The sequence below is a fragment of the Ochotona princeps genome, chromosome 2 (assembly GCF_030435755.1).
Source record: "Ochotona princeps isolate mOchPri1 chromosome 2, mOchPri1.hap1, whole genome shotgun sequence".
NCBI lineage: Eukaryota > Metazoa > Chordata > Mammalia > Lagomorpha > Ochotonidae > Ochotona > Ochotona princeps.
Genome location: NC_080833.1, coordinates 92,805,294 through 92,821,040, shown reverse-complemented (window position 1 = coordinate 92,821,040; position 15,747 = coordinate 92,805,294). Strand labels below are relative to the sequence as shown.

The 15,747-nt window shown below is 52.3% G+C and overlaps 2 protein-coding genes and 1 pseudogene across 2 annotated transcripts in view; 2 read left to right on the top strand and 1 right to left on the bottom strand.

Annotated features, from left to right (window-relative positions):
* LOC105941642 (glutathione S-transferase Mu 1-like) overlaps positions 1–15,747 on the bottom strand; it is a 127,467-nt gene that overhangs the window by 33,359 nt on the left and 78,361 nt on the right. The gene's annotated exons all lie outside the window — the stretch shown is intronic.
* LOC131479485 (glutathione S-transferase Mu 2-like) lies at positions 1,567–6,037 on the top strand. The gene is made up of 8 exons (XM_058660011.1): positions 1,567–1,699; positions 1,992–2,067; positions 2,472–2,536; positions 2,830–2,911; positions 3,007–3,107; positions 3,846–3,941; positions 4,036–4,146; positions 5,917–6,037. The coding sequence occupies exons 1-8, from the start codon at positions 1,664–1,666 to the stop codon at positions 6,004–6,006; spliced, it is 657 nt and encodes a 218-aa protein (XP_058515994.1). The 5' UTR covers positions 1,567–1,663; the 3' UTR covers positions 6,007–6,037.
* Positions 9,855–15,174, top strand: LOC131479486 (glutathione S-transferase Mu 1-like; annotated as a pseudogene).

Sequence of the window (15,747 nt, the reverse complement as noted above, 5' to 3'; positions counted from 1 at the left end):
GAACGTGCTTCCTATGTTTTCCTTTAATAGTTTGATGGTTTCTGGGTGTAGATATGTTCTTGAACCACTTAAAACTAATTTTTGTATAATGTGACAGGTGTGGGTCTTGCTCCATAATTCTGCAAGCTGCTATCCAGTTGTCCCAACAACATTTGTTGAAGAAACCAGGCTTTTTGCCTGGATTGTTTTCAGTTTTCTTGTCAAAAATTAGTTGACTATATATGTATGTGCTCTCTTCTGGAGTTTCTGTTGTGTTCCATTGATCTTCTTCTCTGTTTCTGTACCAGTACCAGACTGTTTTGATAACGACTGCTCTGTAGTATGTCTTGAGGTCTGGAATTGTGATTCCTCTTGCTTGATTTCTATTTCTCAGGATAGCTTTGGCTATTCATATTTTTTTGTGATTTCAGATAAATTTTTGTAACATCTTTTTTATTTTTGATAAGAATGTTGTTGGAATTTTTATTTGGATTGCGTTGAATCTGTATATTATTTTTGGTAATATGGTCATTTTGATGATGTTGATACTGCCAATCCAGGAACATGGTATGTTTCTCCATTTTTCAAGGTCTTCTTCTATTTCCTTTTTTAATGTTTCCATCATAGGCGTCTTCCACATATTTAGTTAGCTTAATTCCTAGGTATTTAAGAATCCTGTCCTCTATTTTAAAGGGGACTGTACTTACAATTTCTTTCTCATCCATGGAATTATTTGTGTACACTAGTGCCATCGACTTGTGTTCATTAATTTTGTGTCTTGCTACACTGCCAAAGTCTCTTATGAGTTCTAATAGTCTCTTCACTGAGTCTTTTGGCTCTCCTGTGAAGAGAATCATGTCGTCTGCAAATAGAGATAATTTCATTTCCTCTTTTCCAATTCCTAATAGCTCTGGCAAGGACTTCCAATGCTATATTGAAAAGTAGTGCTGACAGTGGATACCTCTGTCTAGTTCCAGACTTTACTGGGAAGGTTTCCAATCTTTTCCCATTCAGTATGATGCTGGCACTGGGATTTTCATAAATTGCTTTGATTGTGTTGCAGAATATTCCTTCTATGCCTATCTTGCTTAGGATTTTCAGCATGAACAGGTGTTGGGCCAAAACACCAATGTCCAAAGCCCCCAAGATTTTAGTCTCCTGAGACCCCGACAGAAAAATAGGGAACACCTGTTGATCTCTTCCTGAAGGGTTGTCCTGGGGGGATCATTCTTTTGCTGAAGCTGTTCCTGCAGACTCCTGGCCTGATGCAGCAGGAATGAGCTTCCCAGAAACCGGGAAACCCAGTGTCAGCGCTGCCTGTGTAGCTGTGTGTCAAGAGCACCGCCAACTCCCGGGAGACACCAGAGGATGGCCTTGGACTGGAGCCTGGGGGCTGCGCTGTGCACACAGCCAACCCGGGCCCTGCTTTCAACGCCCGTTCCCACAAAGCCTGCTCAGCCAACCCCGGAGGCTGGGGATCTTTGGTGTTCTTCCCTCACTGGGGCCATAACTCTGCACTGGTCATCGAGGATTGGTGGGTCTGGGGGCGGGGCGGGAAGGAGCGGGGAGGGGCGAGCGGACTAGCTGCTGGCAGCCAGGCCCCGCCCCTCCCTGCCCGGAGCCTCATAAAGACCAGCCCGTGGCGCTGAGGCCTGAGCCCTAAGCCTGCCACACCAGCTGCACCATGGCCATGACGCTGGGTTACTGGGACATCCGCGGGGTGAGCATGCGGGGTAGTGGCACAGGGCGAGTGACAGACGCTGAGCATCAGGGGCTTTCCAAGCCGGAGTGGGTGTAGCACCTGGTATATGCTGCTGCCTGTCCAACCTTCTCCAGAGCTCCCTGTGTAGGCCCTCTGTGTGTCTGGTGCAGGGTGGGGGAGTAAGGGGGAGGATGGACTGAGAGAAAGCAGATGAAAAGGGCATGAACTGGAGGGTGGGGAATCACCTGGAGATGAGGGCAGCAGACAGGGTCACTCAGTGTCTGATCTCCGCTTGGGGAAATACCCTCAGCTGGCTCATGCCATCCGCCTGCTCCTGGAATACACGGACACCAGCTATGAGGAAAAGAGATACACCATGGGGGACGGTAATGCACCTGCCTGCGCAAACCTGTGCCTACTGCATGCTGTCACCTGGCAACCCCTGCCTGGCCACCTGTTGATCATCTGTGAAGAACTCAACCGCTTGGAGAAGAGCCTGCCTCTTTCCTGTCCCGTAAGGGAACACCGTGGCCTCCCGAGGCAGGGCGCTGGCCTTGGCCACAATGGGAGGGCTCTTCCTTAGGCCTCTTCTCAGACTTGGGTGAACCTTTAGAATGCAGGCCTTAGAGCCCTTACAGTCACTCTTCCCTGTTCCCCCAGATCTTGACTGTGAGATGAGGGCTCACATCCCACATGCTCAGCTTTGGGGTCTTGCCTCTGACTCCTTTGGGAGGTTCCCAGGAAAGAGAATGCACTGGGGAGGATTTGTTTCACTTGGTATTCTCCACAGCTCCCGACTATGACCAAAGCCAGTGGCTGAGTGAGAAATTCAAGCTGGGCCTGGACTTCCCCAATGTACGTACAGGGGATGAGATGACTGGGTGGGATGGGGGAGTGCAAGGTATCTCTGTCTCCACATCCTTCCCATGGCGAGAGGATTCAGGACCAGGACCTGTGCTTGACCACTGTCACCCATGCTTCTCTGCAGTCTTTAGCATGAGGTTCTATGTCATAACTCATTCATTCCTGTATAGAGAATGTCTCCAGGGCCTGCCACTGGCCAGGCACAGAGGGTGCCTGGCTCAGGTCTGTCCTGGCTCAGAACTGGGGGTGCTAGGTGCCAGCTGACTTCCCTCCTCACTCCCCAGCTGCCCTACTTGATTGATGGCACTCACAAACTCACCCAGAGCAACGCCATCCTGCGCTACCTCGGCCGCAAGCACAACCTGTGTGAGTGGGGCTGGCTGAGGGCGTGGGGCTGTGGCTGTGCCCTGGGCCTGGCTGGGTGGGATGCTGAGGGTGTCTGCTGTGTGTGTGGGCTGCAGGTGGGGAGACGGAAGAGGAGAAGATTCGCGTGGACATTCTGGAGAACCAGCTGATGGACACCCGCATGCTGCTGGCCACGCTCTGCTACAGCCCTGACTTTGTGAGTGCCCTCTGTGTGCCAGGCCAGGCAAAGTCCGGGTCAGGTGCACAGACTTGGGCATTCCAATCTGCATAGTCCTGTTTGCTCATTCAGTTTCCTGATGCACTGCCCCCACAAACGGTTTCCTCACCTGCCAGGAGTGACCCATCAACCTCACACCTGTACCAAATAAAAGCTGTGGGTGCGTGCACACCCATCTTGGAATAGAACGTAGACTCCCTGGGGTAGAACTTCAGTACTGGTTGGTAATCTTGTGTCACTATCCTCTAAGCTCTGACCTGGGCCCTTTCTCCCATTGGTTCCTACCAGCTACCTGCTTCTAGAACAGACAGAATCAACCAGTGAGAAGCAGAAGGATAAGATGGGAGTCTGTAGTGGCATCCTCACCTTTGGACAGCAGCCTGATGTCTCAGCCCCCACAGGGGGAAGCGCTTGTCCCTGCCAGGGAGCTCTCTGCATTCCTGTGTCTGACCTTCAGCCAGAGCTTGCTTGGATATCAGCGCTGACAAATTCAGGGATGCTGCTGTGTCCCTTGGGACTTTAGTGTCTGTGACTGATGGGTGTGATAGGCACACATAGGGTAATGAATGCTGATGCTGTGTGTCAAAGCCAGTGCAAGGTCCAGGGAAAGTGGCTGTCACCCCCACTCCCATGGCCTTCTGTGTCTGGTACCACCCTGAGCAGGCTGCCCCTGCCGAGAGTGGATAGCTGAGGTTTCCTGGGTGTTTTTGGCCTCAGGAGACGCTGAAGCCGGAGTATCTGGAGGGCCTGCCTGAGAAGCTGAAGCTGCTGGCTCAGTTCCTGGGGAAGCGGCCCTGGTTTGCAGGGGACAAGGTGAGAGGAAGCAGGGGAAGGGACAAAGCAGTTGGGATTCGTCCTGAGTCACACACAGAGCTTCCACAGTGCTTGTTCCTGACTTCCCTTGCAGATCACCTTTGTGGATTTCATTGCTTATGACGTCATTGAAAGGAACCAGGTGTTTGAGCCGCGGTGTCTGGACGCGTTCCCCACCCTGCAGGAGTTCCTAGCCCGCTTTGAGGTAATGCCCCGTCCTCCATCCTTCTTCCCTGTCCTTTTTCTCTGTCCCTTCCCATGATGCTGCCCTAGTCTCAGAGCCAGAGAATACAGAGAAGAGAGGAATACAGAATACAGAGGAGTAGCATTTGTTTAGCTCTGGCTTTGCTATAGGACATGTTGCAATATTGATCTTAAAGCTACTGAGATCACCTTGTAACATTTGTGTTGTGAAAGGAGATGGATCCTTGTTCTTTGGCTAAGAAGGAAACTGAGGCTATATAAAATAAGCTATTACAGGTTTTTGAAGCTGTGCTAGGCTCCCTGTGAGCCTTTGGGGGTTGTGGTCAGTGGGCAATGTTTTTCCCAGTTTTGTGCCAAAACGTAAAGCTTCAGGCTCTTTTGCTTCCTGTTGTAAGATGTATTTTATTTCTTTGGAAAGGCTAATTTACAGAGTAAATGGAAGTGAGAAAGAAAGATCTTCCATCCTCTGGTTTACTCCCCAGTTAGTTGCAGTGGTCAGAGCTAAGAGCTGCCTCCTGGTCTTCCATATTGGTGCAGGGTCTTGTGGCTTTGGCCCATTCCCTCTGCTTTTCAAGGCCAGAAGCAGGGAGCTGGATGGGAAGTAGAGCAGCCAGGAAACAAGTAGGTGCCCATATGGGATCCAGCTTATACAAGGTAATGATTTACCCACTGAACCAACATGCCTGGCCCAAACGTCAGGCTCTTGTCCAGCCTGGGGTTCCTAGCCCAGGGTACCAATGGAGAGGCAGGGCCTTCAGTGGTGAATCTGTGGCTGGACTGGGAAGGCTGAGACAGCAGGGATCTAATTCATTGTCAAACACACTCACTCCTCTTGTCTCCAGCAAGCCGTGCACCCCTCAGGTCCCTGAGAGGGAGCACCGAGCTCCCAGGGCTGGCGCTGGTGCTGCGTTTGCCGTGTATGTGGGTGCCCTGCAGGAGGACCTTGGCAGAGGGTCTGATGTGCTTTCAGACTCTGCTGTTTCACACCATCATATCTCCTTTCAGAGTTCCACGGATTCTGTTGGTGACACCAGGCGGGTCCTTATCTTCCCTCCTGTGCACTGACAGTCTCTGTGGGAGGCACAGCGCCAGGCAGAGCGAGGACCCGACAGTACCAGGCACAGGGGAATGAGCAGAGAAGAACCGGGCCAGACCAGAGTGTAGTTAGGGAGGTAGCAGACAGCTGGTAGAGGGAGAGTGGGTGTCACCCTCTGGGTGCCTGGGTGCATGGCTTGACCTCCCCAAATTGCTACTCAGCTGTCATCCTGGTTGTTTGATAGTAGCAAAACCTACCTCTTCATAGATTCGGTAACGTTTGTTCATTTTTATGTTTTCCTTTTATTTAAAAGGCAGAGATCCAAAGAACGGGGTTCAGAGACAGAGCAGGTGATCTTCCATCTGCTTCTTCTCTCCCTAAGTGCCTGCAACAGGAAGGGATGGCCTGGCCAAATCCAGGAGCCTGGGACTCAATGCAGGTCTCCCTTGTGGCTGACACAGACCCAAGTACTGAAGGCATCTTCTGCCTCTCAAAGGGGACATGAGCAGGGAGCAGAAACCACAAATGCAGCGGGGGCTCAGATCCTTTACACCCTGATGTGGGATACTGGCATCCAGAGTCTTAAGTGCTGGAAATCTGGGATACTGTGTCAAGCTCCAGCCCTGGAGCTCCAGGAAGACTCCTGTTGGGGTCCCACTGTGCCTGGGCTGCCTGGAGCTGTGGGTACTCCAGTGGGGTACAGGCCCTGAGCTTTGTTCTTGTTCCCATTCACAGGGCCTGGAGAAGATCTCTGCCTACATGAAGTCCAGCCGCTTCCTCCCAAGACCTTTGTTCACCAAGATGGCCACGTGGGGCAACAAGTAGGGCCATGAGAGGCCAGGAGACAGGAGGAGCCTATGTCAGCCTGCTACCCAGGACCCTGGGGTCAACTGGTCCTCCTGTGTTCCCAGCACTTCCTTCTTCCTCTCACTCCCCTCTTATCCTCAAAGCCTTTTGCTTCTCTTTCCTCTACCTCCCTCCTGTTCCAAAAATACCCTCCAGCCTCTCTCCCCACCCACCCCCATGCCAGGGAGTTCCCTCGCGTGCCTTTACTGTGTTCTGCCTGTCATAGCTGTGTGTGCTCTGAGGAGCCTGACTGGGTCCCTGGCCTGGTGGTCCATCCCCAGGCTTCTGGAGTCCTGCCCTGAAGGACCAGCACTGCTTGGGGGGTTCAAGCCCTGTTCCCCTCATGTAGTTGTTGCTACAACCCTGTCTGCTCCCCAGTAAAGTCTGCAACGTGTTTCATCAGTGTCCTGTCTTCTTGTCTCAGACTCCCTGCACTCACTAGGTCTATTACTTCTTTCAGGCAACTGGCTGACCCATGACCTTGGCAGTGACTAGGTTCATAGGGAGTGAAGTAGGACTGTTGGTGTCTGAGACTTCTTGCTCCCCTGTGTGATCCCTCAGAGCAGGTGGCCTTGTGAGGTGCCCTAGAGAACAGAGGTGACCTCTCTGTGGTCAGGGCCTCTCATTCACTGCCTGACATCTTGGTGTGCTTTCTGTGGGCAGTACCCAGGGTTAGGCATCCCCAGTCGAGGGAGCCAGCATCCTGTTGCTTCCATGCTGTGTGGTTCTATCCCAACTGTGAGGTCTCCAGGACCCTCTCTCTGCTCATTTGCGCAGAGGCTTTCAGGGCCTGGCCCAGGCATGCTGCATAGCAATTCTCGGATTGTAAGATGAGTCTTGAGTCCTGGCTTTTCTGGTAATGCCTCTACCCCAGCGTCCACTTCATTAATGCTCTGGCTGCATATGTGATCAGGGCGAAGGTCAGGATGAAGCCCGGTGAGCACTGATGGATTTCCCTGCTCACGTGTCTGATGAGAGACTGAATCTGCTGTGACTGAAATCCCTGCCCTAGCAAAGGTATTTTCTCTGCTGTTCTGAAGACCATAAATCAAAATGTTATGGGAATCACCGTGTAAAACTCTGTCTTCATGCTCCCTCTATATATGCATATACATATATATGAGGCCATTTAAGCAAGATTTTAAAAATTAGCCATCAGAGTGTTCAAATGTAAGGGACAATAGGGTGCGAGTTGTGGCACAGTGAGTTAAGCTGCTACTTGGTTGTCTCTCCTACCCCACACTGGAGTGCTGATTCCAGTCCCTGGTACTTCAGTTCCAATCCACTCCTGGCTAATGCCCTGAGACGCAGTGGGTGATAGCTCAGCCACTTGAGATTTTGCCACCAATGGAAGGCTCACATGGAATTCCTGCCCAGCTTCAGTTGTTGAGCCTATTTGGTGAGTCAATGGAAGATCTCTCTCTCTCTCTCTCTCTCTCTCTCTCTCTTTCTCTCTCTCTCTCTCTCCCTGCTTTTCAAATGAATTGAAAGAAAAAAAAGGTTCTTAGTCAAAGAATTGAAAGGAACGACACTATCCAGGTGAGAGGTCGCTGTTTAGGATCTGAGTCTACCCTTTAACATGTGGGGACTGTATTTTGCAGTCTGTGGACAGTACGGGTACCTCAGTGGACCTGGAAACTTTAGGGAAATCCACAAATGGACCACCAATGTCATTGTATTTGTTCTGTCTTTCAAAAGTCTTGTTCTAATTATCGCTGGCTCCATTTCAAAAGTGTTTTCTGAACTGCATCTAGACATTTCATCTGTTGAGGCTCAGGAGAGGTAAGGCTCAGACAGATGCAGTTTAACATCTGGTGGGAACAGTTCCAATGTGGAGGCCAGGCACCTGTGTCTCACAAGAGGCAAACCCCGGCATAACCCACTCTGAGGCCAGAGGCTGCTTCCTGAGCCTGGACACAGATAGGGACCTGAACTACGGAGGGGTCTGTCTGAATGAAGTGGAATGACCCCTACCTCTCCTACCCATGCACACACCACACCTTACCCAGGTGAGCTGAAACCTCTCCTGGCACACTGGGCTGACACCCTGCAGTGCTGGTAAGCTGTGGGCTAATTGCCCAGATGGATTTTCTGCAGCGCAATCCCCTTGCCCTTTAACTTTCAGCTGGTTTCCTTTTTAATGTTCCACCCATCGCTTATCTTATACTCGTGGTCCCTTGTCTCATCGTTCCAACAGAGCGCAGTGATGGATCGCAGGCTCTTAGCTTTCATACAGATTTCTGCCAGCGAGAAGAAAGCAGGCAGGGAGGGCATCATCCTTGTGGAGGTGATAGTGCAGGTCACAGGGTCACTCCACTGCCACCACCTTATGTACCCTTTGAACTCAGTGCTCAGGGCATGAGGGCATGGCTTGAGCCCTGGGCCTGGACAGCTGGGGTCAGAGCTGGCCACCCTGCCTGGGGCTCCTCTTGGGCTCCATCCTTTGCCCCAACAGCAGGACAGATCTCTGGTGTCTCCTGGGACACAGTTCCCTCCTCACTGTCATTCCCTCTGTGACAGCCACACTCTGTCACCCCAGCTGGCCACTTAGTGCCTTGGTCTGTTTGTGCCGCTGTAACAGAATGGCTGAGGTGGAGCCATTTGTGAAGACCAGAGACTTCCTTCTGGCGGCCTCCAGGCTGGGAGGGCCAAGCTCGAGGGGCCCCAATGTTCCACAACCAAGGACAGACAGTAAGAGAATGCCAGCAGAGACTGCTATCAAAGATACTCCTTTAACATGCTGCATTCTCACTATAGTGGCATTGATTGAAAAAGAGAGTTATTTATTTGGAAGAGTTACAGAGAGAGAGAGAGAGAAGCAGAGACAGAAAAAAAGAGAGAAGGAGCGAGACGTACTGCCAGCTGGGGCGAAGGCAGAGCCAGAAGAAAGACTCTTCTAGCTGCTGCTGCACTCTCCAAATGGCAGCAACAGCCACAATTAAGATAGGCCGAGGCCAGGAGCTTCATCCTGGTCTCCCATCAGGGTCTCAGGACCCCATCTTCTGCTGCTTTCCTAGGCCAGTAGCAGGGAGCTGGATCACAAGTGGAACTGACCTTTGGCTTTGAGCTTTAAAGGAGTCCAGAGCCCTAGGACTCCATGGCCCTTTAAAGACCCTGCCTCTGCCTTGGAGAGGAACTGGTCACTCTAACCAGATGCATCCAAAGCCAGCCGCCTGGCAGGGAGGCTCTTGTGTACCTGCCCCCTTGCTGGAGCAGAACAGGATTTGGCTACTTCACATAATCCTTAAGCAGCTGACCCAGACCTAGTTCCTCGGGTTCCTTATGGGAACAAGGAGGTCACACCCTTTTCAGGATGCTGTTCTTGTATATGCCTGCTTCCCTGGAGGTCTGCAGGAGCTTCTGGTCAGACATCCCTGGCCCTGGTGTGGGGACACCCATCCTTGTCTGGCCCAGCAGTCAGTCATCATAGAATCCAGGTTTGTGGAGATGGCACCACAGCTGCTCCTTCGTGGGATGAGGCCCGAGTCAAGCTCACAGAGGCAGCAGAGGAAAGTACATGGCTGCCTGATTGCCCAGGGTACATCTGCCAAGGGGCCTGGTAACTCCTAGGGCCCTGCAGACTGAGGGGGCTTGTGGCCACTACCAGTTCCGGGCCTGCACTTGGCTATGGTCTGCACACATGTCCAACTGTCCAGTCAATCCTGGCAGCTGCGTCTGACGAGCTCATTCCTAAGGGTGGTGCTGAGCAGAGTTCCGCCCTCCTGGCTGCCTGGGGTTCCCCGGTTGGGGACAGGGCGGGGAGATAGGGCAGATTCGCAGCCAGCCACGTCCCTCGTCCCTCGCCAGCCCCAACCCGAAGATAACTACCCAGGCTCCTCCCTGAAAGCCCAGTCTTCCAGGACTGCAGCACTAGCAGCACCATGCCTATGACGCTGGGTTACTGGGACGTCCGCGGGGTGAGTGAGGGGTCCGCCATCCCGTAGGGCTTGCATGTGAATGTGATGCAGGATGGAACGGGGGCACAGAGCAGCTGGGAAAGTTTAAGAATTGATTCCTTTCAAAACTTCAGTGCTGGACCCGGCGGCGTGGCCCGGCAGCTCCACTTCCCATCCAGCTCCCTGCTTGTAGCCTGGGAAAGCAGCTGAGGACGGCCCAATCCTTTGGGATCCTGCACCCGTGTGGGAGACCCAGGAGGAAGTTTCTGGCTTCTGGCTCCGGATCTGCACAGCACCGGCCGTTGCGCTCACTTGGGGAGTGAATCATCTGACGGAAGATCTTCCTGTCTGTCTCTCCTCCTCTCTGTATATCTGACTTTGTAATGAAAGTATATAAATCTTTTTATATATTTTTTTATTAATTATTTTGCATTATGTGACAGTTTCATAGGCTCTGGGAATCCCCCCACCCCTTCCCCTCCCCTCCCCCCTGGTGGATTCCTCCACCTTGATGCAGCATTACAGTTCAAATTCAATCAAGATTCTTTCCTTGCAAACATATACCAAGCATAGAGTCCAGCTACTTATTGTCCAGATGGGTTGAACAGTTTCTTGGAGAGACCATTTCTGGTCCGAAGTTAGAGCTGGTAGAATATCATCACAGTCAATTAAGAGTCCCAATATAACATCAACAGCAATTTGCAATATAATGGAATTGACATGGTTTTGAGTAACCAGTATGTTAAAAAAAAAAAAGTATATAAATCTTTTTAAAAAAAACAACTTCAGTGCTTCTCCTCCTAAGCTCTAAGAAATTCCTGATGCAGGCATCCCAGAGTGAGAGAGAGAGAGAGGCAGGAAGAGAGAGCATACTACTATATATAAAGTGGGGCTCCCATGGAGGAGATGAGGGCAGCAGTTGGAGTCCCTCCAACTTTGACCCCTGGCCCTGGTGTCTCCCCCAGCTGGTTTTCCCTGTCCGCGCACTCCTGGAATACACTGGCACCAGCTATGAGGAAAAGCATTACACCATGGGGGATGGTAATGCACCTGCCTGCTCTGACCTCTGTCCACTGCTTGCTGTCACCTAGCAACCCCTGCCTGGCCACCTGTGGCTCACCTACGCAGAGCCTGCCTCTTCCTGGTCCCTGCAGGGAGAGTGTGGCCTCCTAAGGCTTGGTTCTGGGAGGGGGTGCTGGGAACCTGGTTTCAGCATTGGGTCCTTCTCTACAACTCCTAAAAGCTTAGCGATACAGAGCCCTTAGAATAATTTTCCCCTTCTCCCATACCTTGAATGTGAGACTGAGGGGTTCAGATGCTACATGTCCTGGCTTGGGGGTCTTGGCCTTGATTCCTTGGGAGGTTCCCAGGGAGAGGCTACACACTGGGAGGTTTTGTTTCACTTGGTCTTCACAGCTCCCGACTATGACCGAAGCCAGTGGTTGAGTGAGAAATTCAAGCTGGGCCTGGACTTCCCCCACGTACGTGCAGGGGATGGAGTGCTGGAGGAAGTGGGGTCGTGATTGGTGTCTCTGCCTCCACATCCTTCCCGTCTTTAGGGGATTCAGGACCACTGTCACCCGTGCTTCTCTGCAGTCTTTTCCTGAGGTTCTATGCTGTAGCTCATTCATTCCTGTATAGAGCATGTATCCAAGGTCTGCCATGGGCCAGGCACAGAGGGTGCCAGGTCTCCTGTCTGCCTGGCTCGGGGCAGGGGATTGCTGGGTACCTGGAAGCCCAGCTGACTTCCCTCCTCACTCCCCAGCTGTCCTACCTGATTGATGGCACTCACAAGCTCACCCAGAGCAATGCCATCATGTGCTACCTCGGCCGCAAGCACAACCTGTGTGAGTGGGGCTGGCTGAGGGTGTGGGGCTGTGGCTGTGCCCTGGGTCTGGCTGGGTGGGATGCTGAGGGTGTCTGCTGTGTGTGTGTGGGCTGCAGGTGGGGAGACAGAAGAGGAGAAGATTCGCGTGGACATTTTGGAGAACCAGCTTATGGACAATCGCATGCAACTCATCGTGGTCTGCAAGAGCCCTGACTATGTGAGTGCCCCACTGGATTGGTCCTGGCAGATTCAGTGAGGAATTAACCTCTTGTGTTCTCATCTACACTGCTCCTGTTGGCATCTGAAACATCCAGGAGCACTGATTCTCCAAACAATTTCCTATCTGTCCCACACACTGATTCTGTGGCCTCTAAAGCTTGTGAAATAAAATCTTTGCATCAACTTCCATAATCTTAGATGTAGTCCCAATGCCTCTGGTAAGAAGTCAGTTCTAAGACAGGAACTTTGCTCAAGAATCCCTTTTGTCTAACCTGTAGCCCTTAACATGGCCACCTTTCAATGCATTCCCATCATGTGTGAGTGTCCAGATGCAAAGTACAATACATGAGTTACTTTAGTTTAAGATGGGAGCATCTTACGACGTTTCATGTTTTCCCAGGGCTCTGTCTGTGCCCCACAGGGATAAGCATATTTCCCCAGGGGCAGCCCAGGGTCACCCAGAGGTCCTGGGTTCCTTTCCCTTCAACCTTTCAGATCACATTCTCATCCTTTGTAAACTGTGCACATGCCTCTAGCATTCTCCTGCCAGGCCACCAGGTAGAGTTTTGTCTTCTTTGCCAAGATCTTTTAGTTCTTTCCCTCTTTGCTTTCACCCCCAGCTGAGTTCCAGGGAACCTACACTCATGGCACCCCTGGGAGTAACCCACAGCAGGACGCTTGGACATCAGAGGTGACACATTCAGGGATAGAGCTGCACTCTTCTGTGACCTCCTGTGGTCTCCCACAGATGGGATGGGGGCCAGTGGGAGTCTCTCAGATGCTGATGAATTAAATCCAAGGAGGAACACATACCCTGTGCCACTCAAACGGAGGGCAGCTGCTCCCCTGGCCAGCGGGGCCATGTGAAGCCCTGGGCAGGCCAAAGTTGTATCTGCGGGTGCTGACAGCTGTTTGCTCCTTCAGGAGAAGCTGAAGCCCGACTACCTGAAGGGCCCCCAGACAAGCTGATGCTGTACTCCCAGTTCCTGGGGAAGCAGCCCTGGTTTGCAGGGGACAAGGTGAGGCAGAGGGAGTGAGGGAGGCAGGAGCAGGGGGCATGGTCGGTCTCCCCCTGTGCTGAGCTCCCTCCTCCTGGCTTCTGCAGATCACCATTGCTGATTTCCTTGTCTATGATATCCTGGACCAGAACTGTTTGTTTGCTCCTGGTTGCCTGGATGCGTTTCCAAACCTGAAGGATTTCATGGCTCGATTTGAGGTGATTCCTCAACCCTTCTCTCCCCTCTTCTAATTCCTTCATGCTCTCTGACTCCTGGAGCTGAGCTACACACCAACTCCTGAGAGTAGGACCCAGGGTTAGCATCCTTCACCTGCGGTGTCCAGTGTACCTGTACAAGTTGTCTCTCCCACTTGATTCAAAGGGAGACTGAGTCAGCAGGGGGATAGCCATTTGTCAGGGTCCCAGAGCCTGTCACAGCTATGCTGGGTTCCCTGGAAACCTCTGGTGTGTATGAGCAACAGTCAGGGCTTCTCTGATTTTTGTGCTGAAAGGAGCAGCCTCAGACCCTTGTCCAGTCTTGGTCTCTCATCCCAGGAGTCTATAGGAAAGGCCAGACTTTAAACAGTGTGTGTTTGTAGCTGGTCTCAGCTGGGCTGAGACAGGGTAGGGTGGAATCAGTGTCAGAGACACGCACAGTCCATGTGTTTGATCTCTAGAGCACATTGAACCAGTGAGATCCCCATGTGGAGGCACTGAGCTCCCAGCACTGTTGGTGCTGGATTTGTCCACAACTGTGGATTCTCTGTTGGGGAGACTTGGTTTGTTTGATGATGTAGGTTTTCTTTCTCCTTCGATGTCTCTTGTTTCACTCTAGTATCCCACATGTTCTGCCTGTGAGATAGGACAGGTGCTTAACATTTCGTTTATGCCTGTGCAAAGGTGACTCGATGCTGGAACTGAGCCCAGTTAGAGAACTGCAAATTCAGCAATTGGAGAGGGAGGAGCAACAGCTCTTGGTTACTGAGGAGCACAGCCTGGCCTCACTTCACAGGATCACAGGGACCACCTGTACTCTATGCTTGCTCACAACAAAGCCTGCTTGTTTACAGATTTGGGAGTATGAGGCATGAGTCCAACAAGTTGTTCAGTATACAATGCTTGTCCTGTTCCCTACGCAGAGATGAGCCTCCTCAGCTCATTCTCATCAGCTCTGGATCAGGCCATGCCTGTGGCCTCTGAATTATGTAACAGTTGGCTCTTCTCTGTGTCAAGGAGGGTGTAGATTGAATCTATGAGCTGGACCATGCAGTGTCCAGGGCCAGGCCCGTTAGGCTCAGAACACTCTGGACTGCTCGCCATTGCAGGTCTCAGGATGAGGAGGATTGAGACACAGTGAGGTTATATTCAGATACCAAAAGGTAGGAGTTAGGACTTGCTATGTCAGGGGAGGATTGGAGCCTGGGTTCGCCTTTCTTGGTGGCTTCACTTCCTCCTGTCCCCCACAGTCAGAACTTGCTGAATGGATGGGTGGAGATCAGGGATACTCTGCAGGCTGTCCTGGTGTGGTCTCAGCCCCTTAGTCCTGTTGTATGTGCAACGGCAGGCAAGCAGGTAGCCTCGTTGTTAATAAGGAGAGTGTTTGTGCAGATGGGAGTGGCAGAATCACTGTAGGGTAGGGAGAAATGAATGGAAGGGTTGGAGAGGGACAGGAACACGCTGTGTCCTGCCTGTCTGCCTGTCTGGTCCATGACCATGAGGAAGTTACTGATTGGCTGTGACCATCAGGCTCTCCCTGAGATGTGATGGCCAGGTGTGGATCATGCTGGGGGTGGAGCAGCCTTTGAACAGCAGTGATATCGCGCTTGGCTATATAGCACCCAGCTTTAGCATCTCCTTGTTGATCCATCCTATGAGGTGTGGAAAACGGTACTGTGATGAATAATAAACTCTGCAGGGCTGTGGTCTCATGGAAAAGTCAGTGCAGCCACCACAGCCCCGTGCAATGGCTGCTGTTGGTCCCGCTGAGCTGTGCCTACACTGGGGCTGCGGGAACCCCAGGGGAACTGTAGACCCTGAGCTCTGCTCCTGTTTCTGCCCCTTAGGGCCTGCCGAAGATCGCTGCCTACATAAAGTCCAGCCGCTTCATCAAAGTCCCTTTGTTTCTAAAGGCCTCCTGGACTGGAAAATAGGACTCTGTGATGAAGCGAGAGGGGCGAATGGGAGGTCAGGCCCCCAGCTCTGCCTCAGCCTTTTGTCCTCTCCCTCCACTTCCCTCCTCCCCAGCCTGCTGGCTCCTGTCCTCTAAGCCAGCCCCTCCCATAGATGCCCTGGCCAACCTCAGCTCTGCCCTCTTCCTCAGCTATGGCACCCTGGGCTGCTCCTCCCACACCAAAGCCAGCTCACAGCCCTGTCTCTGCCATGGAAGACCCTGAGTGACCCTGAGCTCCCCCAAACAGCCAGAGAGGCCACTAGGCCTGTGCTGGCTGTGCCTCTACAAGGTTTCCCGGGCACTGCTTGCTCCCCAGAAATTTGAACCTCAGTCTGGGCATGTCCTCTTCCCTGGGAACCCTCACTTGGCACTGACCATGCTGGATTCTGTGGTTTTCTTTGTTCTGTTGCTACAGCAGGGCCTAGGGAAGCAACATGCTGTGTGAGTGTCTGGTCAGGCTGGATGCCCTGGTGTCTTGGTCATTTCTGTGCCCTGTGCATGTTGCTCTGCTCCTCACCTTGGGTTTCTCCCTTCCCTGGATTCCTCATTCATTCATCCTATAGCCCCCCTGCAGCTGTGCTGTTTCTGAGAGCTGCAGGCCTGATGGGGA